The 19,822-nt window shown below is 42.6% G+C and overlaps 1 protein-coding gene across 2 annotated transcripts in view; it reads right to left on the minus strand.

Annotated features, from left to right (window-relative positions):
- LOC111978690 (phosphoinositide 3-kinase adapter protein 1) overlaps window positions 1–19,116 on the minus strand; it is a 31,920-nt gene extending 12,804 nt beyond the window's left edge. For both annotated transcript variants that reach the window (XR_002879202.2, XM_024008901.2), the window contains exons 1-9: window positions 18,974–19,116; window positions 17,670–18,095; window positions 16,950–17,179; window positions 6,487–6,631; window positions 6,122–6,264; window positions 5,160–5,292; window positions 1,940–2,136; window positions 1,558–1,744; window positions 1,395–1,466 (exon numbers count right to left, since the gene is read on the minus strand). Coding sequence is in view for 1 of the 2 variants with exons in the window: in XM_024008901.2 (XP_023864669.1) it covers window positions 1,395–1,466; window positions 1,558–1,744; window positions 1,940–2,136; window positions 5,160–5,292; window positions 6,122–6,264; window positions 6,487–6,631; window positions 16,950–17,179; window positions 17,670–18,095; window positions 18,974–19,028 (1,588 nt within the window). In the remaining variant the exon portion in view is untranslated. The remainder of the gene's footprint in view (window positions 1–1,394; window positions 1,467–1,557; window positions 1,745–1,939; window positions 2,137–5,159; window positions 5,293–6,121; window positions 6,265–6,486; window positions 6,632–16,949; window positions 17,180–17,669; window positions 18,096–18,973) is intronic.
- Between the last annotated feature and the right edge of the window lie 706 nt (window positions 19,117–19,822).

Consider the following 19,822-nt stretch of genomic DNA (forward strand, 5'->3'; position numbering starts at 1 on the left):
GGTTTTCATCAAGGATCTGTCTGAACTTTACTCCGTTCATCTCTCCCTCGATCCTGACTAGTCTCCCAGTCCCTGCTGCTAAAAAACATCCCCACAGCATGATGCTGCCAACACCATGCTTGACCGTAGCGATGGTGCCAGGTTTCCTCCAGATGTGGTGCTTCCCATTCAGGCCAAAGAGTTCAATCTTGGTTTCAACAGACCAGAGAATCTTGTTGCTCCATGGTATGAGTCTTTATGTGCCTTTTGGCAAACTCCAAGCAGGCTGTCACGTGCCTTTTACTGAGGAGTGGCTTCCGTCTGGCCACTTTACCATAAAGGCCTGATTGGTGGAGTGCTGCAGAGATGGTTGTCCTTCTGAAAGGTTAGGACAACTCTGGAGCTCTGACAGAGTGACCATCGGGTTCTTGGTCACATCCCTGACCAAGGCCCTTCTCCCCGATTGCTCAGTTTGGCCAGGCGGCCAGCTCTAGGAAGAATCTTAGTGGTTCCAAATTTCTTAGATGAGATAACCTTTCAGAAGGACAACCATCTCTGCAGCTCTCCACCCATCAGGCCTTTATGGTAGAGGGGCCAGACGGAAGCCACTCCTCAGTAAGAGGCACATGACAGCCCGCTTGAAGTTTGCCGAAAGGCACCTAAAGGACTCTCAGACCATGAGAAACAAGATTCTCTGATCTGATGAAACCAAGATTGAACTCTTTGGCCTGAATTCCAAGCGTCACGTCTGGAGGAAACCTGGCACCATCCCTACAGTGAAGCATGGTGGTGGCAGCATCATTCTGTGGGGATGTTTTTCAGCGGTAGGTATTGGGAGACTAGTCAGGATCGAGGGAAAGATGAACGGAGCGAAGTACAGAGAGATCCTTGATGAAAACCTGCTCAGGACCTCAGACTGGGGCGAAGGTTCACCTTCCAACAGGACAACAACTCTAAGCACACAGCCAAGACAACGCAGAACTGGCTTCGGGACAAGTCTTTGAATGTCCTTGAGTGGCCTAACCAGAGCCCGGACTTGAACCTGATTGATACAGGTGTGCAAAGCTTGTCATACCCAAGAAGACTCACGGTTGTAATCTCTGTCAAAAGTGCTTCAACAAAGTACAGAGTAAATCTGAATACCTACGTAAAGTCTGAATACCTACGTAAATGTGATATTTCAGTTTTTTATATGCAAAAAGGTATAAAAACCTATTTTTACTTTGTCATTATAGGGCATTGTGTATAGATTGATGAGAGAAAAAAACATTGAATCAATTTTAGAATAAGGCTGTAACGTAACATAATGTGGAAAAAGTCAAGGATTCGGAATACTGTTTATTGATATCAAACGATATCAATATCATATTGAATAATCGATATTGGTTCCCACCATTAGTGTTTTGTCAATTTACCTTGAAAAAATTTTCTAAGTATGATTTCTTCTGGGTTATGCGACTCTCCTAATGCCTTCTCCATGTCCTCATCTGAGGGGAATAAATATTCAAAGATAGTAGTAATCCATCATCATCGTCATCATCATCAAAGGGAAATGGTACTTCATGTAATTAATCATACATAGGTCTTCCATGTAGTCTGGGCTTAACCCCATCATGGACTCATAGATGTCTTCTTGGCACCCGGGGTTTAGGGAATACTTCATGATGATATCTCGAGAGGAGTTGGACGTGGACTCGTACACATCCTCATCTTCTTCAGCCGCGATGGACTCTTTGATATGAGACTTCAGCATGTCAGCCGTCTCCTACATACGAGATATCGTGCACATAGTCTTAGTCTTCACTAAAGATATGATTTCACAAAGTTACTACAATAAGAGCCGGTGGCTGTTATTTGAAATCATTGTTGTGCGATCCAGAGCATTTTCCCAAATTGAGATCACACTAGAGAGATACAAGATAAACACATCACTGAATGAATATACTAACAATGGACTTACCACAAAGTCGTCCATGAACTGTCTCAGGTCAGAGAAGCCGCTCCTCTCTGCCAGTGTATTTGGGTAGTCTCCATTCTTATTCATCACGCTGTAGGCCTGCAAGGCACCTGGACACTGTAGCAGGACTGTGGTAAGCTTCTTCAGGCCATACTTTGCAGCAAAATGAAGCAGAGTGGGAAGCTCCTGCTTTCGCTGATCTGAGTGACAAAAGCAGACAACTGTGATCTATTCCACTTGTTATGAACGTTCTTGAAGACTCAAAACCTTCAGGATATAAGTTGAACTTGATAAAAAAAGAAATGTTCCCAAAAAAGAAATGTTCCCAATTCACCTAGAACACAGAATGTATTGACCTTTTGGACCTTGGCTCATATCTCTGGATGTCAACAAAACTCAATGGGGATAAGATTCTTGGACTCTTAGATAAAAAAATGTGGACATCATTTGATGGCATTTTTGAATATCCAGATAACATTTTTGGGTGACCAGTGGCCATGTCCCACATCACATTTTTGGATGTGCCAGATAAAAAATGTGTATGATTACAGCAGGTGAATGGTAGTTCATCGGTCATATGAAAAAAATCACATTTTGGAAACTTATTACTTGAAGTGTCCCATTTATCCAATTTCGTAACCATAACTGTCTGCTTTAGGATGGATTTATATACGTTTGACTATGAACTAAGATGACTGTCAGAGTAAATTTAACGTCACAATCTGTAATTAATTTAAGGCATAATCTGTAAAAATTCCTGTAATTAAATGACAATGCTAAAGAATTAAATAAGAAAATAACTTAAACATGGCTTTTGGGCTTGCTTACTACAACTGTACTACACTGTCATAACCCAAATTGCAAGATTGTTTTTCTTCATTCTTTATGTTTTAGTGTCTTTTGATTCTCAATATAAAGGGAATTTCAATCAACCCCCTATTTTTAAATGGAATTGACCCCAACTCTGCTTAGAGCCACTGTCTGTATTTTTTCCCCATAAAAAAAAGCAAAAACAGTTGCACCTTTCTGAAATAATTACCTATTTCTTCTAAAATAAGTTGAAATTAAAATAATAAAATGTCTCCACTCATTGTAATTGGATTTCAACATTGCAGAGCAAATTACATTGTTGTTAACTTAAGTTATTAAAACAACTAGCATGAACAAAAGGACTAGCCAAGATAACTGCCAACAAATGCTTCTTGTGAGCTTGATGCATCTTTCTACTGGAAATTTGGGCCACTCTCCAGCAGCAAACATATCTAATTATTCAATGTTTGAGGGGTGCCCTCCACCAACTGTTGTTTTCAGCTCTCGCCATAGGTTATGTATGTGATTCAGATCTAGACTCTTTGCTGACCACTCCAGAACAGTCCAGCGTTTCTTTTTTTAACAATTCCAGCATGCGTTTGATGTGTTTTTGGGTTTGTTATCCTGCTGGAAGACCCACAACCTTCAACAGAGACAGTTTGCTGACATGGATTGAACATTGCACTCCAAAACAATTTTTTACGCTGCTGCTACTCTCTGTTTATCATATATGCATAGTCATTTTAACTATACATTCATGTACATACTACTTCAATTGGGCCGACCAACCAGTGCTCCCGCACATTGGCAAACCGGGCTATCTGCATTGTGTCCCGCCACCCACCACCCGCCAACCCCTCTTTTTACTTTTACCCTACTGCTACTCTCTGTTTATCATATATGCATAGTCACTTTAACCATATCTACATGTACATACTACCTCAATCAGCCTGACTAACCGGTGTCTGTATGTAGCCTCGCTACTTTTATAGCCTCGCTACTGTATATAGCCTATCTTTTAACTGTTGTTTTATTTCTTTACTTGCCTATTGTTCACCTAATACCTTTTTTGCACTATTGGTTAAAGCCTGTAAGTAAGCATTTCCCTGTAAGGTCTACTACACCTGTTGTATTCGGCGCACGTGACAAATAAACTTTGATTTGATTTGATAATCTGATGATTTCATGATGTCTTGCACACATTCAAGACTTCCAGTACCAGAGGCAGCAAAGCAACGCCACAGCATTATCGAACTTCCCCCATGTTTGATTGTAGGGTAGGTCTTCTTTTCTTTGAATGCTTCATTTTGCTGTTGATATACAAATCATAGAGACTCCACTGCTGAAGGAGACACAAGAAAGCCTGATTGAACTTCTCAAAAACCCACCTAAACAAGCCTAAATCCTGGGGAACATGTTCTGTGGACCAATGAAATTAGAGCTCTTTGGCAATACAGATCAGTGCTGTGTTTACTGACAAACAAATGAAGCATTCAAAGAAAATAACAACCTCCCTGCAGTCAAATATGGGGAGGTTTGATAATGCTTTGCTGGGTTGCTTTGCTGCCTCTGGTACTGGGAGCCTTGAATGCGTGCAAGACATCATGAAATCATCAGATTATCAGGTGTTTTGGAGTCCAATGTTCAACCCGGTGTCCAAAAACTGGGTCCTCATTGAAGGTTATGGGTCTTCCAGCAGGAAAACGACCCCAAACACACATCAGAAAGCACCCAGGAATGATTCAGTAAGAGATGCTGGACTGTTTTGGAGTGTCCAGCGAAGAGTCCAGATCGGAATCACATCCAAAACTTATGGCGAGATCTGAAAACAGCAGTTGGTGGAGGGCACCCTTTAAACATTGAAGAATTAGAGCAGTTTGTTGCTAAAAAGTGGGCCAAATTGCCAGTGGAAAGCTGCAGTAAACAAGAAGCATTTGTCTGTATTTATCTTGGCCAAAGGCTGTGCTAGCTCCTGGGTGGCAATAATTTTGGCAATGCCATGTATCTTTATTTTCTCAATTAAAATAGTAAACTTAAGTTTAAAAAAAAATGTAATGTTGAAAATCCAATTACAAGGTCTGATGGCCAAATGTTTAAATGTCAAATTATTTTATAAGAAATAGGGGAAAGTGCAATGGTGCCAATATATTTGGCCGCAACTGTATCACTTGATTTGAAATAATATGATTTAAAAAATGCCTAACTGAGATTAGTTGAATTGTTTGAGGAACTCCCTTTACTCTCTTGTGAAAAATCTACAACAATGTAGTGTAAGTATTCACTAGAAACTAGCTAGCACATTGTTTTTCCTTACAACAAAAACACGCATAGCAGTTTCAATAGAACTGTTAGTGTGTAGACAAGCAAATGTATCATTCCATTATATTTTCTGGTCAAAATGTAAAGCACTTACATGCAGCCATATTGTCTTTCTCGATCTGTCTGATTCCAAACACATGAAGTCCACTTGCAGGAATCCTGCCTTTTAACGAGTCTGTCAGCATATTGTCAAGTGACTCTGTGGCATTGGATGTGATATTGAATGCCTAGAAACATAGAAATGAACAACACACTATTGAAGGAAATATGTTCTAAAGAATTTAAATATACATGTTTTTTAGGTTTCCTTGAAGCTTTAGTCTGTGTGAAATGCAATGTAGCCTCCAATGAAAATGTAAACATTTGACATAACTGCAGGCAACAGGAGATGGCCTCTTAAGCCCTTTTAATGACAGTGTATTCGCCATATGTTAGCTTTCAGTCAAACTGCAAAAAAATGAAACCGAAACTTAAGTTTAGGCAGTAATTCCAACTGGTTAGGGTTAAGGTTTGGGATAGGGTTAAAACAGAAAAAACTAAAATAGCAAAACGAGTGCTTATCACTGGGATGGAACCCCCGATGCTTGGAGCCGTAGCTTGCATTTTAAGCCCATCCCCAGCACCTTAGCTTGTTGCAAGCCTAGTAAATGGTAACAGGGACTCGCATTTGTGGCACAAATCCCATTCAAGTCATGGTACCGATATTAGCCTTTTTCATACATCATGTTCAAATCATCTAAAAGTGATTTTGTTGAGCTTCACAATGAATTTGAGATACTTTCGGATGATTTGGACAAAATTCTAATATCGGTACCAGGACTTGGATTTGGCACAAATTATAAAATGTTTGCATTTGGAAACAGTGCTATGGAAACTTAAACAAAGCATGGATTGCTGTCAAACCTTGTCCATAGACTGCTTACAGGGTTAAGAAACCAATATGTAATTTTGTATTTTGGGTGAATTATCCCTTTCAAAATCAATTATTTAGAGGTGTTGAAAACAGAGTTGTCAGTCTTCAGTATTCTGTTTTTACCCCATACTGAGCACTCTCACCTGACACATAAAATCCATGGGAGCAGCTGCAAGTTCAAGGTAACGACTGACTTCTCCCATGGCTGTGTAGTATGTTACAGGCCTCAAACAGACTGGTGAGTCGTTGCCATGCAGAGTGAGTGACATCTCTCCTGCTGGCATATCTGGTAAAGATAGCATTTACCTGGGTTAGCATTCTTTATCTACTGTACAGAATAGTGTCTGGCAAATCACTTCAAGTTATTCACATTGGTCAAAGAAATGTCCACAATAAGAATGTAATAGTGAAATAGAATAATAAGTGAAAGTGAAACAGAAGAATGGGTAAGTGGTCTAAATGTTCCTCTATAGCTTTGCTATAAAGTCTCTAAAGGTAGCCTACTTACCAGGCGCATTAACACTGATGGTGTATTCATTCTCCAAAATCCCTACAACCCGTTTTGCAGCTAAATCTTTAGAGGAAAACTCCACCTCCATTTTCAATTGGTTGTCCAGTTTATTTGAAAAGATTATGAAAATAGTTGCATGGTCCTGTAAAACATGTACAGTCATCATGGAGACATCAGATACTGGAAGAAATTGTATTCTAGGCTTAGGAGTTGGCAACAAAAAAAACTGTAATTGCAAATAAAGTTGTCCTGAGCTGATTATAATTTGAGTGTAATTTAAGGGTGTGCCTCGATATGAATCAAGAAATAATCAGACAAATTCACACACCAAAAATGATAGTAACAAAGAGGCATGGTTGTCCAATACCATACACTCCAACAACTGTTACAATTATGACAGTATCATGTACATTGCCTTCAGAAAGTATTCTTCCCCCTTGACTTACTTTGTTGTGTTGCATCCGGAATTAAAAATGTATTAAATATATATTTTTCTCGCCCATCTACACACAATACCCAATCATGACAAATTGAAAACATGTTTTTAGAAATGTTTTCAAATTTATTGAAAATGAAATATAGAAACATCTAATTTACATAAGTATTCACAACCTCGAGACGATTACAGCTGTGAGTCTTTCTAGGTAAGCCTCTAAGAGCATTGCACACCTGGATTGTACTATATTCTAAAAAAAATCTTCAAGCTCTGTCAAGTTGCTCGTTGATCATTGCTAGACAGACATTTTCGAGTCTTGCCATAGATTCTTATATTTAGCCTTGTGTTTTAGGTTATTGTCCTGCTGAAAGGTGAATTTAAACTCCCAGTGTCTGTTGGAAAGCAGACTGAACCAGGTTTTCCTCTAGGATTTTGCCTGTGCTTAGTTCTATTCAGTTTCTTTTTATCCTAAAAACTCCCTAGTCTTTGCCGATGACAAACATATCCATAACATGATGCAGCCACCACAATGCTTGAAAATATGGCGAGTGGTACTCAGTGATGTGTTGGTTTTGCCCCAAACATAACGCTTTGTATTTAGGACATAGCCAATTTCTTTGCCACATTTTTTGCAGTTTTACTTTAGTGCATAATTGCAAACAGGATGCATGTTTTAGAAGAAAAAAATGTTTCTGTACAGGCTTCCTTCTTTCCACTCTGTCATTTAGGTTAGTATTGTGGCCAGTGGCAACCCGTCATTCAGGGCAGGTGGGGCTGTAAGGCTCTGCCCCACCTGTTTAGCAAATAAATAAATAAACAAATGTTTTATTAAATACAGTCCCAGTCAAAAGTTTGAACACACCTAGTCATTCCAGGGTTTTTCTTTATTTTGTACTATTTTCTACATTGTAGAATAATAGTGAAGACATCACAACTATGAAACAACACATATGGAATCATGTAATAACCAAAAAAGTGTTCAACAAATCAAAATATATGTTATATTTGAGATTCTTCAGTAGCCACCCATGGCCTTGATGACATCTTTGCACACGCTTGAATGAGTAGGTGTGTCCAAACTTTTGGTACTGTATGTATATATATTGTTGTTGCATGTTATTTTGGCATCTATTTGTGTCACATATCAGTTTGCAAACAATGTAAAAAGAAATGTTTTCCTTGAGTTAATAAAGCTGCATACAAACATGGTCTCTTTCTTGCGTAAGGCCGCTCCAAAATGCAGGTGTTTCAGCCTAGCTCAGTACTTCCTGTGGTGGAGGGGGCTGCCAGCGAAAGTACAGAGCATAGGCGTTGGTAATCTTCTCTAGTTGCGCAGTGATTGGCTCAGTGTTCTGTCACTCATGGGGACACTACGTCACCGCCGAATCCACAGGAAGAGCTAAGCAGTTCAAGCCCCATTGGGTGCTGTCATAGATTTACATTAGAAGTGCCCGTCCAAGAAGTCTCAAGGTCATTAGCTACAGATAAAATGACGTTAAATCACATTATATTAACCGTAGCTTTGATTAGACTGATGTCAACATCATACTTTCACAATATTAGCTAGCAAGCTAGACAAGCAGTCTGGGTCTGGGTTTAAGGATTTATAACATCCGTCTGAAAGGGTCTTATTTCCAAGCTTAAAAGGATAAACATTCACACGCAACACCATGGGCCAGAAAAGGTTAAATACATTGACCATGCTGTCAATCCATCATAACTTCTGCCGCATTCAAATCAACTGGAAACTCGGAACTGGGAAATCTCAGACTTCAATGCGTTCAAGACTACTGGGAACTCAGGGGACAAAACTAGCTTGGACTGGGAAACTACATTTTGAACGGTCATCCAACTCGGAATTCCAAGTAGGGAACGCAGGCCTCTTTCTAGAGCTACAACCTGAAGATCAGTGATGTCATGATTCAACCTTGTTTTTTTCATAGTTCCCTATTGTCTTGAAAGCACCACAAATCCAGAGAATGTAGTAAGCTGTTAGTAGCCCATCACCCTAAGAATTTGGTCTCTCTCCCCCACAGAAGTTAGCCTAATGTTCTGACTTGGTGGTGCACATGTAGTCTATAGCCTGTTTTAGAGAAATGTCATAATCAAATATTGTAAGCTCTTTCATTGTCTGCTTATATGCCCCTGTGATTTATCCTACAGTTCTGACTTGGTGCACAGGGAGACATTTCTAAGAATGGCCCATGTTCTGAATTCTGTCACTGTACATTTCAAAAATTGCTGAACAAATAGTTTTATTAACTACTAGCTCATTAATGTCTTAATCGAAATTAGGGCTTGCCTCTTATCCGCTCATCGTTTCCCTTATGCCATGGTTTGTACATCTCAATTGTTATATTCCTTACAGTATATACTGTAGGCCTATCTCATTAGTATCTTATTCATCATTTTAGATAATGTTGGAATGATTTCATTGCTTTGCTTACTGTGTGTATTATAATTAGCTCATGTTCATTTCTTCACGAGAAGGGGATATTATATAATGTTGTTGGGTCTGTAACCATGTTTGCCAGTGACAGTCTTTTCCCATTCAAAACGTTCAGTAATAGACCCATGTAATTCCAGTTGATATTGCTAGGGTTGTTTTGTTTGCACAATACACTGTCAGTGCATCGGTATATTGTCTATAAAAGTGGATCCTCGTGATTGTATTTTCCTTCCTTTTTAGACCACATAGGCATAATAAAATGTTATGTAGTTGCTTTGCTGGCATTTTTATAAAAAATAAAAAAAAACTTTATTTAACTAGGCAAGCCAGTTAAGAACAAATTCGGATTTACAATGACGGCCTACTGGGGAACAGCGGGTTAACTGCTTTGTTCAGAACAGATTTTTACCTTGTCAGCACGGGGATTCGATCCAGCAACCTTTCGGTTACTGGCCCAACGCTTTTCAAAAAACTGGTTGAGTTGGCCTCACCAAGATTTACATGCTATATTCACCACTGATTGTGGAGTAACTACAATGTTGTTGATCCATCCTCAGTTTTCTGCTATCACAGCCATTAAACTCTTTAACTGATTGTAAAGTCACCATTGGCCTCTAGTGAAATCGCTGAGCGGTTCCCTTTCCTCTCCGGCAACTGAGTTAGGAAGGATGTCTGTATTTTTGTAGTGACTGGGTGTATTGATACACCATCCAAAGTGTAATTAACTTCACCATGCTCAAAGGGATATTCAATGTCTGTTTTTGTTTTATTTTTACCCATCTACCAATAGGTGCCCTTTGCGAGGCATTGGAAAACCTCCCTTTTCTTTGTGGTTGAATCTGTGTTTGAAATTCACTGCTCGGCTAAGGGACATTTAACGATAATTGTATGTGTGGGGTACAGACATGAGGTAGTCATTAAAAAACTTTTTATATGACTTGTTAAGAAAATTGTTGCTCCGGAACTTATTTAGGCTTGCCATAACAAAGGGGTTGAATACTTATTGACTGAAGACATTTCAGATATTCATTTGTTATTAATTTGTAAACATTTCTAAAAACATAATTCCACTTTGACATTATGAGGTGTGTGTGTGTGTGTATATGTGTGTGTGTAACGGTTTTCTTCCAGGGGTGAAGGAGAGGACCAAAGTGCAGCGCGGCTAGTGTTAAACATGTTTAATAAAGAACAAGTGAAACACTACAAACAATACAAAATAACAAATGTGCAAAAACCGAGACAGACCTATCTGGTGCAGACAATCACAGAGACAGGAAACAAACACCCACAAAATCCCAACACAAAACAAGCCTCCTATATATGATTCTCAATCAGGGACAACGATTACCATCTGCCTCTGAGAACCATATTAGGCTGGACATAGAAACAGACAAACTAGACACACAACATAGAATTCCCACCCGCCTCACGTCCTGACCAACACTAAACAAGCAAAACACACATAATAACTTGGTCAGGACGTTACAGTACCCCCTCCTGAGGTGCGGACTCCGAACGCACCCCTACAACTCAAGAGGAGGGTCTGGGTGGGCATCTGTCGCGGTGGCGGCTCCGGCGGTGGACGAGGACACCACTGTCTTTGTCCCCCTCCTTAGCGTCCTTTGAGTGGCGACCCTCGCCCACGACCTTGGCCTAAGAATCCTCCCCAAGGCCCCCACATGATTTTGGAGGTAGCTCAGGACAGAGAGGTAGCTCAGGACAGAGAGGTAGCTCAGGACAGAGGGGCAGCTCCGGACAGAGGGGCAGCTCCGGACAGAGGGGCAGCTCGGACAGAGGGGCAGCTCCGGACAGAGGGGCAGCTCCGGACAGAGGGCATCGCAGAGGGCAGCTCCGGACAGAGGGGCAGCTCCATGACTGTAGGGCAGCTCATGACTGTAGGGCAGCTCATGACTGTAGGCAGCTCATGACTGTAGGGCAGCTCATGACTGTAGGGCAGCTCATGACGTAGGGCAGCTCATGACCGTAGGGCAGCTCATGACCGTAGGGCAGCTCATGACCGTAGGGCAGCTCATGACGTAGGGCAGCTATGACTGGCTGACGGCTCTGGACGCTCATGGCTGACTGACGGCTCCGGCAGATCCTGTCTGGTTGGCGGCTCTGGCAGATCCTGTCTGGCAGATCCTGTCTGGTTGGCGGCCCTGGCAGATCCTGACTGACGAATGGCTCTAGCGGCTCCTGACTGACGAACGCTCTGACGGCTCGGACAGACGGGCGCTCTAACGGCTCGGGACAGACGGATGGCTCTAACGCGCCTGGGAGACGGATGGCTCTAACGGCGCTGGGAGACGGATGGCTCAGATGGCGCTGGGAGACGGATGGCTCAGATGGCGCTTGGCAGACGGATGGCTCCGATGGCGCTGGGCAGACGGATGGCTCCGATGGCGCTGGGCAGACGGACGGCTCCGATGGCGCTGGGCAGACGGACAGTTCAGGCGCCGCTGGGCAGACGGGCAGTTCAGGCACCGCTGGGCAGACGGAAGACTCTGGCCGGCTGAGACGCACTATAGGCCTGATGCGTGGTGCCGGAACTGGAGGTACCGGGCCTGAGGGCACGCACCTCAGGGTGAGTGCGGGGAGGAGGAACAGGGCTCTGGAGATGCACTGGAAGCCTGGTGCATGGTGTAGGCACTGGTGGTACTGGGCTGGGGCGGGAAGGTGGCGCCGGATATACCGGACCGTGAAGGAGGGCACGCGCTCTTGAGCACCGAGCCTCTCCAACCTTACCAGGTTGAATGGTCCCCGTAGCCCTGCCAGTGCGGCGAGGTGGAATAGCCCGCACTGGGCTATGCAGGCGAACCGGGGACACCACCTGTAAGGCTGGTGCCATGTACGCCGGCCCGAGGAGACGTACTGGAGGCCAGATATGTTAGGCCGGCTTCATGGCACCCGCTCGATGCCCAACCTAGCCCTACCAGTGCGGCAAGGTGGAATAGCCCGCACTGGGCTAAGCACGCGTACTGGGGACACCGTGCGCTCCACCGCATAACACGGTGTCTGACCAGTACAACGCCCTCTCACTCCACGGTAAGCCCGGGGAGTTGGCTCAGGTATCCAACCCGGCTTCGCCACACTCCCCTTTATCCCCCCCCCCCCCAAGAAATTTTTGGGTGAGCCTCTCGGGCTTCCGTGCTAGTCGCGTACCCTCATACCTCCGGTTCCTCTCTCCGGTTGCCTCTGCTCTCCTCGCTGCCTCCAGCTGTTCCCATGGGAGGCGATCCTTTCAGCCAGGATCTCCTCCATGTGTAGCAACCCTTGCCGTTTAAGACATCTTCCCATGTCCATTCCTCTGTCTGTCTCTGCTGCTGTCGCTGCCCGTTGCCACGCTGCTTGGTCCGGGTTTGGTGGGTGTTTCTGTAACGGTTTTCTTCCAGGGGTGAAGGAGAGGACCAAAGTGCAGCGCGGCTAGTGTTAACATGTTTAATAAAGAACAGTGAAACACTACAAACAATATAAAAATACAAATGTGCAAAAACCGAGACAGACCTATCTGGTGCAGACAATCACAGAGACAGGAAACAAACACCCCACAAAATCCAACACAAAACAAGCCTCCTATATATGATTCTCAATCAGGGACAACGATTACCATCTGCCTCTGATTGAGAACCATATTAGGCTGGACATAGAAACAGACAACTAGACACACAACATAGAATTCCCACCCAGCTCACGTCCTGACCAACACTAAACAAGCAAAACACATAATAACTCTGGTCAGGACGTTACAGTGTGTGTGTGTGTGTGTGTGTGTGTGTGTGTGTGTGTGTGTGTGTGTGTGTGTGTGTGTGTGTGTGTGTGTGTGTGTGTGTGTGTGTGTGTGTGTGTGTGTGTGTGTGTGTGTGTGTGTGTGTGTGTGTAGGCCAGTGACCAAAAAATCTCAATGTAATCCATTAGAACCCATCTCTAAGTACATTGATTACTTTATTAAGCCTTTTCTGCCGTCACTCCCAGCCTATCTTCAAGATACCACAGATGTGTTGAACAAAATTAAGGAATTGAACAATATAGGTACAGCTTCCTTTTTAGTCACCATGGATGTGGAGTCTCTATACACCACCATTGAACATGAACAAGGATTGGCAGCTATGCACCATTTCTTGAGTACCCGGCCTGCGACTGAGATGCCTCCTACAGAATTCATTGTCTCACTGACTCAATGGACTCTTAATAATAACATCTTTGTCTTTCAGGACCGTATTACTAAACAGGTCAAAGGATGTGCCATGGGAGCTTGCTACAGCCCTTCCTACGCGGTTTGTACTTGGGGAAATGGGGAAATGATTTCATTTGACCGGATCATATGGTGGGGACGCTATATTGATGATGTTTGCCTGTTTTGGTCCGGCTCAGAAGATGAACTTATTTCATTCCACCAATACCTTAACAGCATTAACCCTAACATCAAACTAACTATGGAGTACAGCAAGGAAAACATTCATTTTTTGGACCTTGACATCAGTAAAAATGACAAAGGTTGTTATAGGAAGCCTAAAGACGGGAATACCATTCTGAGGGCAGACAGCTTTCACCCCAAAAGGCTAAAAGAGAACATTCCATATGGCCAACTCCAAAGAGTCCGCAGAAGTTGTGATCAGGAAACAGACTACAGTGTCAAATCTGCTGAATTGGAGAACCGCTTCTTGAATCGGGGCTACAGCGCTCAGGTCCTGAAAGATGCAGGTATAAGGGCCGGATGACTTGACAGAGAGAACTTGTTGCGAAGGGGAGTGCCTCGTGATACATCAGAGAGAGTGTATTGTGTTACAAAATACAGCACTGAAGCAGAGAACATTAAAAGTATAATTAAAAATAATTGGGGAATCGTCCAAAATTATACGCTACTACGCCAAGTCTTCCCAGAGCCACCAATAATAAGCTTTAAGAGATGTCCTACCCTAAATGACAAATTAGTCCACAGCTATCTTCCTGGTGATGCTCAAAAAACTTGGTTAGACCACAAACCCAAGGGCTCTTTTAAATGCAGCCAGTGCAACCATCGCAGAAATATTGCACAGGAAAAGTATTTTGTTGACACAGCTTCTAAAATGGAGTATCACGTCAAGCATTTCATTAACTGCAAAACCACTCATGTCATCTACAGATTGGAATGTCCACAGTGCAAGATGTTCTACATAGGACGGACAATGAGAAGACCTCAAGACCGCTTAGCGGAACACAAGTATGCCATACAGGTAGGCAACGAAGACTACCCCATGGCAAGGCACTACAAGTCCTTACACCATGGCAACCCTGCCTCCCTACAAGCTATGGGTATTGATCATGTTCCGGCCTCAATTAGAAAAGGGGACTGTCTTAAACGGCTAACCCAAAGGGAAAGTTTTTGGATTTACAAATTACAGGCCACTAAGTACCCTGGTTAAATTAAGATATGGATTTTTCACCTTTTCTGTAGGGTCGTGATAGTAGGGTTTGCTGTCATCTGGTGGACATTTTGCTCTATTGCCCTCAGCTAAACTCAGCAAAAAAAGAAACGTCCCTTTTTCAGGACCCTGTCTTTCAAAGATAATTAATAAAAATCCAAATAACTTCACAGATCTTCATTGTAAAGGGTTTAAACACTGTTCCCCATGCTTGTTCAATGAATCGTAAACAATTCATGAACATGCACCTGTGAAACGGTCATTAAGACACTAAGAGCTTACAGACAGTAGGCAATTAAGGCCACAGTTATGAAAACTTAGGACACTAAAGAGGCCTTTCTACTGACTCTGAAAAACACCAAAAGAAAGATGCCCAGGGTCCCTGCTCATTTGCGTGAACTACAAGGCAAGCTACAAGGAGGCATGAGGACTGCAGATGTGGCCAGGGCAATAAATTGCAATGTCCGTACTGTGAGACGCCTAAGACAGCGCTACAGGGAGACAGGACGGACAGCTGATCGTCCTCGCAGTGGCAGACCACGTGTAACAACACTTGTACAGGATCAGTACATCTGAACATCACACCTGCGGGACAGGTACAGGATGGCAACAACAACTGCCCGAGTTACACCGGGAATGCATAATCCCTCCATTAGTGCTCAGACTGTCCGCAATAAGCTGAGAGTGGCTGGACTGAGGGCTTGTAGGCCTGTTGTAAGGCAGGTCCTCACCAGACATCAGACAACAACGTCGCCTACGGGCACAAACCCACCGTTGCTGGACCAGACAGGACTGGCAAAAAGTGCTCTTCACTGACGAGTCGCGGTTTTGTCTCACCAGAGGTGATGGTCGGATTCGCGTTTATCGTCGAAGGAATGAGCGTTACACCGCGGCCTGTACCCTGGAGCGGGATTGATTTGGAGGTGGAGGGTCCGTCATGGTCTGGGGTGGTGTGTCACAGCATCATCGGACTAAGCTTGTTGTCATTGCAGGCAATCTCAACGCTGTGCGTTACAGGGAAAACAGCCTCCTGCCTCATGTGGTACCCTTCCTGCAGGCTCATCCTGACATGACCCTCCAGCATGACAATGCCACCAGCCATACTGCTCGTTCTGTGCATGATTTCTTGCAAGACAGGAATGTCAGTGTTCTGCCATGGCCAGCGAAGCGTCCGGATCTCAATCCCATTGAGCACTTCTGGGATCGGAGGGCGAGGGCTAGGGCCATTCCCCCCAGAAATGTCCCGGAACTTGCAGGTGCCTTGGTGGAAGAGTAGGGTAACATCTTACAGCAAGAACTGGCAAATCTGGTGCAGTCCATGAGGAGATGCACTGCAGTACTTAATGCAGCTGGTGGCCACACCAGACACTGACTGTTACTTTTGATTTTGACCCCCCCTTTGTTCAGGGACACATTATTCAATTTCTGTTAGTCACATGTCTGTGAAACTTGTTCAGTTTGTGTCTCATTTGTTGGATCTTGTTATGTTCATAAAAATTAGACTGTTGTTGTCCATGTTTGCTGTGTACTATGGAATAGATTACTTTCCTTTTCTTGGCACTTTGCCCAGTCATATTTAAGGTTAGAACTACCTTTCTAGGCATTCTGATGCTTCTAGCTTGGAGTAAACAATGTTGATAAGATATCTACAGTATTACACTTTTTAATGTGTATAGTATTGCTTACTAGGTGTTGTCCAATCCATGTTGTAACCACTCACTCTTCTAATTAGGGCTGATTGGAAAAAGCTGTTTAAAAGAGGACATTGCATTATCATTTCTTTGTACTCCCTGATGAAGGCCATGCAGATTTTTTAAACTTTGTTTCTATTGAACATGCCATACAAATAATGTCATTTTAGTTAATTATATGAAGAGTGCCTTGGTCCTCTGTTCTTTTTGATGACCAATTAACCCCTTTTACCAAAGAGCACCTTCTGTCTACCAAAATCTACTATTGTGTACCTCAGCAGCGCTTCCCTTCCTCCTCTTTTTCTTCTACAAGTCAATCAAAACAACAAATGTGGGAAAAATCAAGAGGTCTGAACACTTTCTGAAGGCACTGTACAATGTACCATTAATCTTTCCTTAAGCTGTGCTGTCCAGAATCAATCTTTGAACGTTGTTCAGTGCCATTACAGCGTTGTCTATAAAGTATGTTAAGCAATTCTTACCCCACATAGAACTCTGTTTGGTTGTACAGTGAGGCAGGCGGGATGTGTGGGGCTCGTTGCCTGGTTTGGGTGGACCTCTGTTCTCACGTTGTCACTGTCATCCTGGACACACTCTGGTTCTGTCACTGACTCGTCCTCTGTCCCCTCAGCTTTGCGGTTCTTGACCACAGGGATTTTTGCTTCTGTTGTTGCCATAGCTTCCACATCATGTTCAGCCTCTTCTGTATTACCTTTTGAATACAAAGTCAAAATAAAAACCTATCGGTAGGTATAGGTTGAAAATTGGGGAATGGGTGAGTTTAGTGAACTGAAAGTTTAGCCTGTAAGTTCACAACTAGATGGTATGTAATTCTCTGAGTATAATTCAATAATGGTTACATGCACTTTAAACAGAGAAACAAAAACCCAAGCAGAAACTTATGTCTGAATGTTATGAGAATCTGGTTATATCTGGCTCCCGAGTGCAGCAGCGGTCTAAGGCACTGCAGCTCAGCGCTAGAGGTGTCACTACGGACACCCTAGTTCGAATACAGGCTGTTTCACAACCGGCTGTGATTGGGAGTCCCATAGGGCAGTGCATAATTGTCCCAGCGTTGTCTGGCGTCATTGTAAATAATAATTTGTTCTCAACTGACTTGCCTTGTTAAATATAGGTAAAAAAAATATATAAAATGTAATATACTTTCCCCAAACTTTATAAGGGTATTATAGTGAACATACTGTCAGCAATGGATTGTAGAATGGTGGAGATGTAGAGAGCAGGCTCATCTTCAGGATAAAGTTTTCTCCAGCTCTGCCAGTCCTCAAACCATTCAGTCGATATGTCATCCTCTGACATTCCACACAACAGCGCCACCACTCTGTGTGGAGGGTGTAGGAGTCTCTGAAAAGTACCCAGGACTTCAGGGTCATCTAGAATGTCTAGGAATGCGGTTGTCAGTAGCAGCACAATGCATTTACTATTATGGAAAATGTTGAAGTCACATCCATGTAGCTGATCAGCACAGTCAACTGCATACAATACGATAGACCTCTTAGGGAACTTCCGTGAAGACTTCAAGATTTTTTGCAGATACGTTGCCCATTCCTGAGCCTCGCTAGAATGGACAATCAACAGCTCGCACGTGGAGTGGAATCCAGACATTGCTGGAAGACAAATCATGGGATCTATTTGATCAATTAATTATTAAAAGATCTATAACTTTTATAAACATAACTGTACTTAATATGCCTACATTTATATCAAATTATCTTTATAGTTCTTTTTTTCTCTTGAGAAAAAGAAAAGTCAGGGTATTAAAGCTGGGGTTATGCTAAACGTTGCACTAAAACTGTAGACAATGCCAAGTTTCCAAAACAGCCTGAGCTATGAGATTTCAAGGTTAATGTGGTTAGAAGAATCAATAGGCGTGCTGTTTGAGATGAGTACAGTCAATAGGGAGCTGAACAAACATTGATCCGAGTATCAAGCCAAGTTCATCCCTGTAAACCTAAAAGTTAAAGAAACAGCATATAGTATAGCTTCTTTATTGTCAGAAACCACTACATTCGTAGAATTGAGAAACACGCGTCATTTGTCTGAACCAACATTATTATCTACAATCATAAATGTGCTTCAATCATAATGTACAGAAATTATTTTGCAAAACATTTGCTGAGATGACATGCAAAAACATGTCACCAATGCTAACTACCTACAGGAAGAGTAAAACACTAACTTCCTTATTTTGAAAGCAAATCTGTAAATGGTTTTTACATTCAGTCAAACTACAAAAAAAGCCATTTTAACAGATTCTTGAAACATTTTTAGGTATATGTCATATTTAAGTTTCTCAATGAAAACATTCATTAAAACCAAACCCTGTCTTTCTTCCCCGCCGAATTGTTGATAGACCAACAATAGGTTCTACAGTGTGCAGTGAGTGCTTATAGTATTGATTTGTACAATTAGAAACATTTGTATATTGTTGTCAGGCTAACATCGGACAAAAAAAAAAGACATTTAAGACAAGTTCACTTCTTACCCGTTTCTGAAGACGAGACAACTCTATCCATTGTGAAGTTTGAGAACAGTTGCATCAACTCACCCCGCAGCACAAAACATCTGTCCTTGTCAATGGCTGTCCTTACTTTTTGGAGTTAAGCCCTTCTTTCTTCCCTGCTGAATTTAGGCTCTTCGCGTGAACAACTTTCACAAACTAACACCCCTGCGCTGTCATATTAATAGAAACAGTTTCCTGATGTTGAGTGGCACGGCGTCACTTCCTAAAACAGTTACAGCAGTGAGACATTCCCCTGAGAGGAGTGTGAAAGAAATGCAGACGGTATCCTTTAGTAATTTGTGTAGATATGAACTAGTGCTTGCGACATGAGTCGTCTCTTCTCACAAAGTTTGGTTTGTACCAACAAAAACTAAAACAAACCTCAGGTCAAAACAATAACGATAGAGCAAACATACGAAGACCACAAAACAGTCATTGTATTTGACACCACCAATAACACACACACCACACACACACCACACACACACACACCCACACACACACACACACACACACACACACACACACACACACACACACACCTGATAGTTGTCTCATGTTCCTTTTTTCACTTCCTCACAGATTAAAATGAGTGCTTTTCAATGTCAACCTGAAAATACAACAAAAAGCATGTCAGAGACTGAGGGCTCATGCAAGTTGACGGTATAGGCATGTCTTGTGGTTCCACATCATTTACATATTAGACCAAAAGATGGCCTCATCAAACAGCCTATTCAGTAAGCATTTATAAAAAATGAAAAAAGTTTGTATTTCTATAGTTATGTGACTATATCGTCATGCATAAAGTATTCACGGCAAAACCACATCACA

This window comes from Salvelinus sp. IW2-2015, linkage group LG18 (assembly GCF_002910315.2).
Source record: "Salvelinus sp. IW2-2015 linkage group LG18, ASM291031v2, whole genome shotgun sequence".
NCBI classification, from domain to species: Eukaryota; Metazoa; Chordata; class Actinopteri; order Salmoniformes; family Salmonidae; genus Salvelinus; species Salvelinus sp. IW2-2015.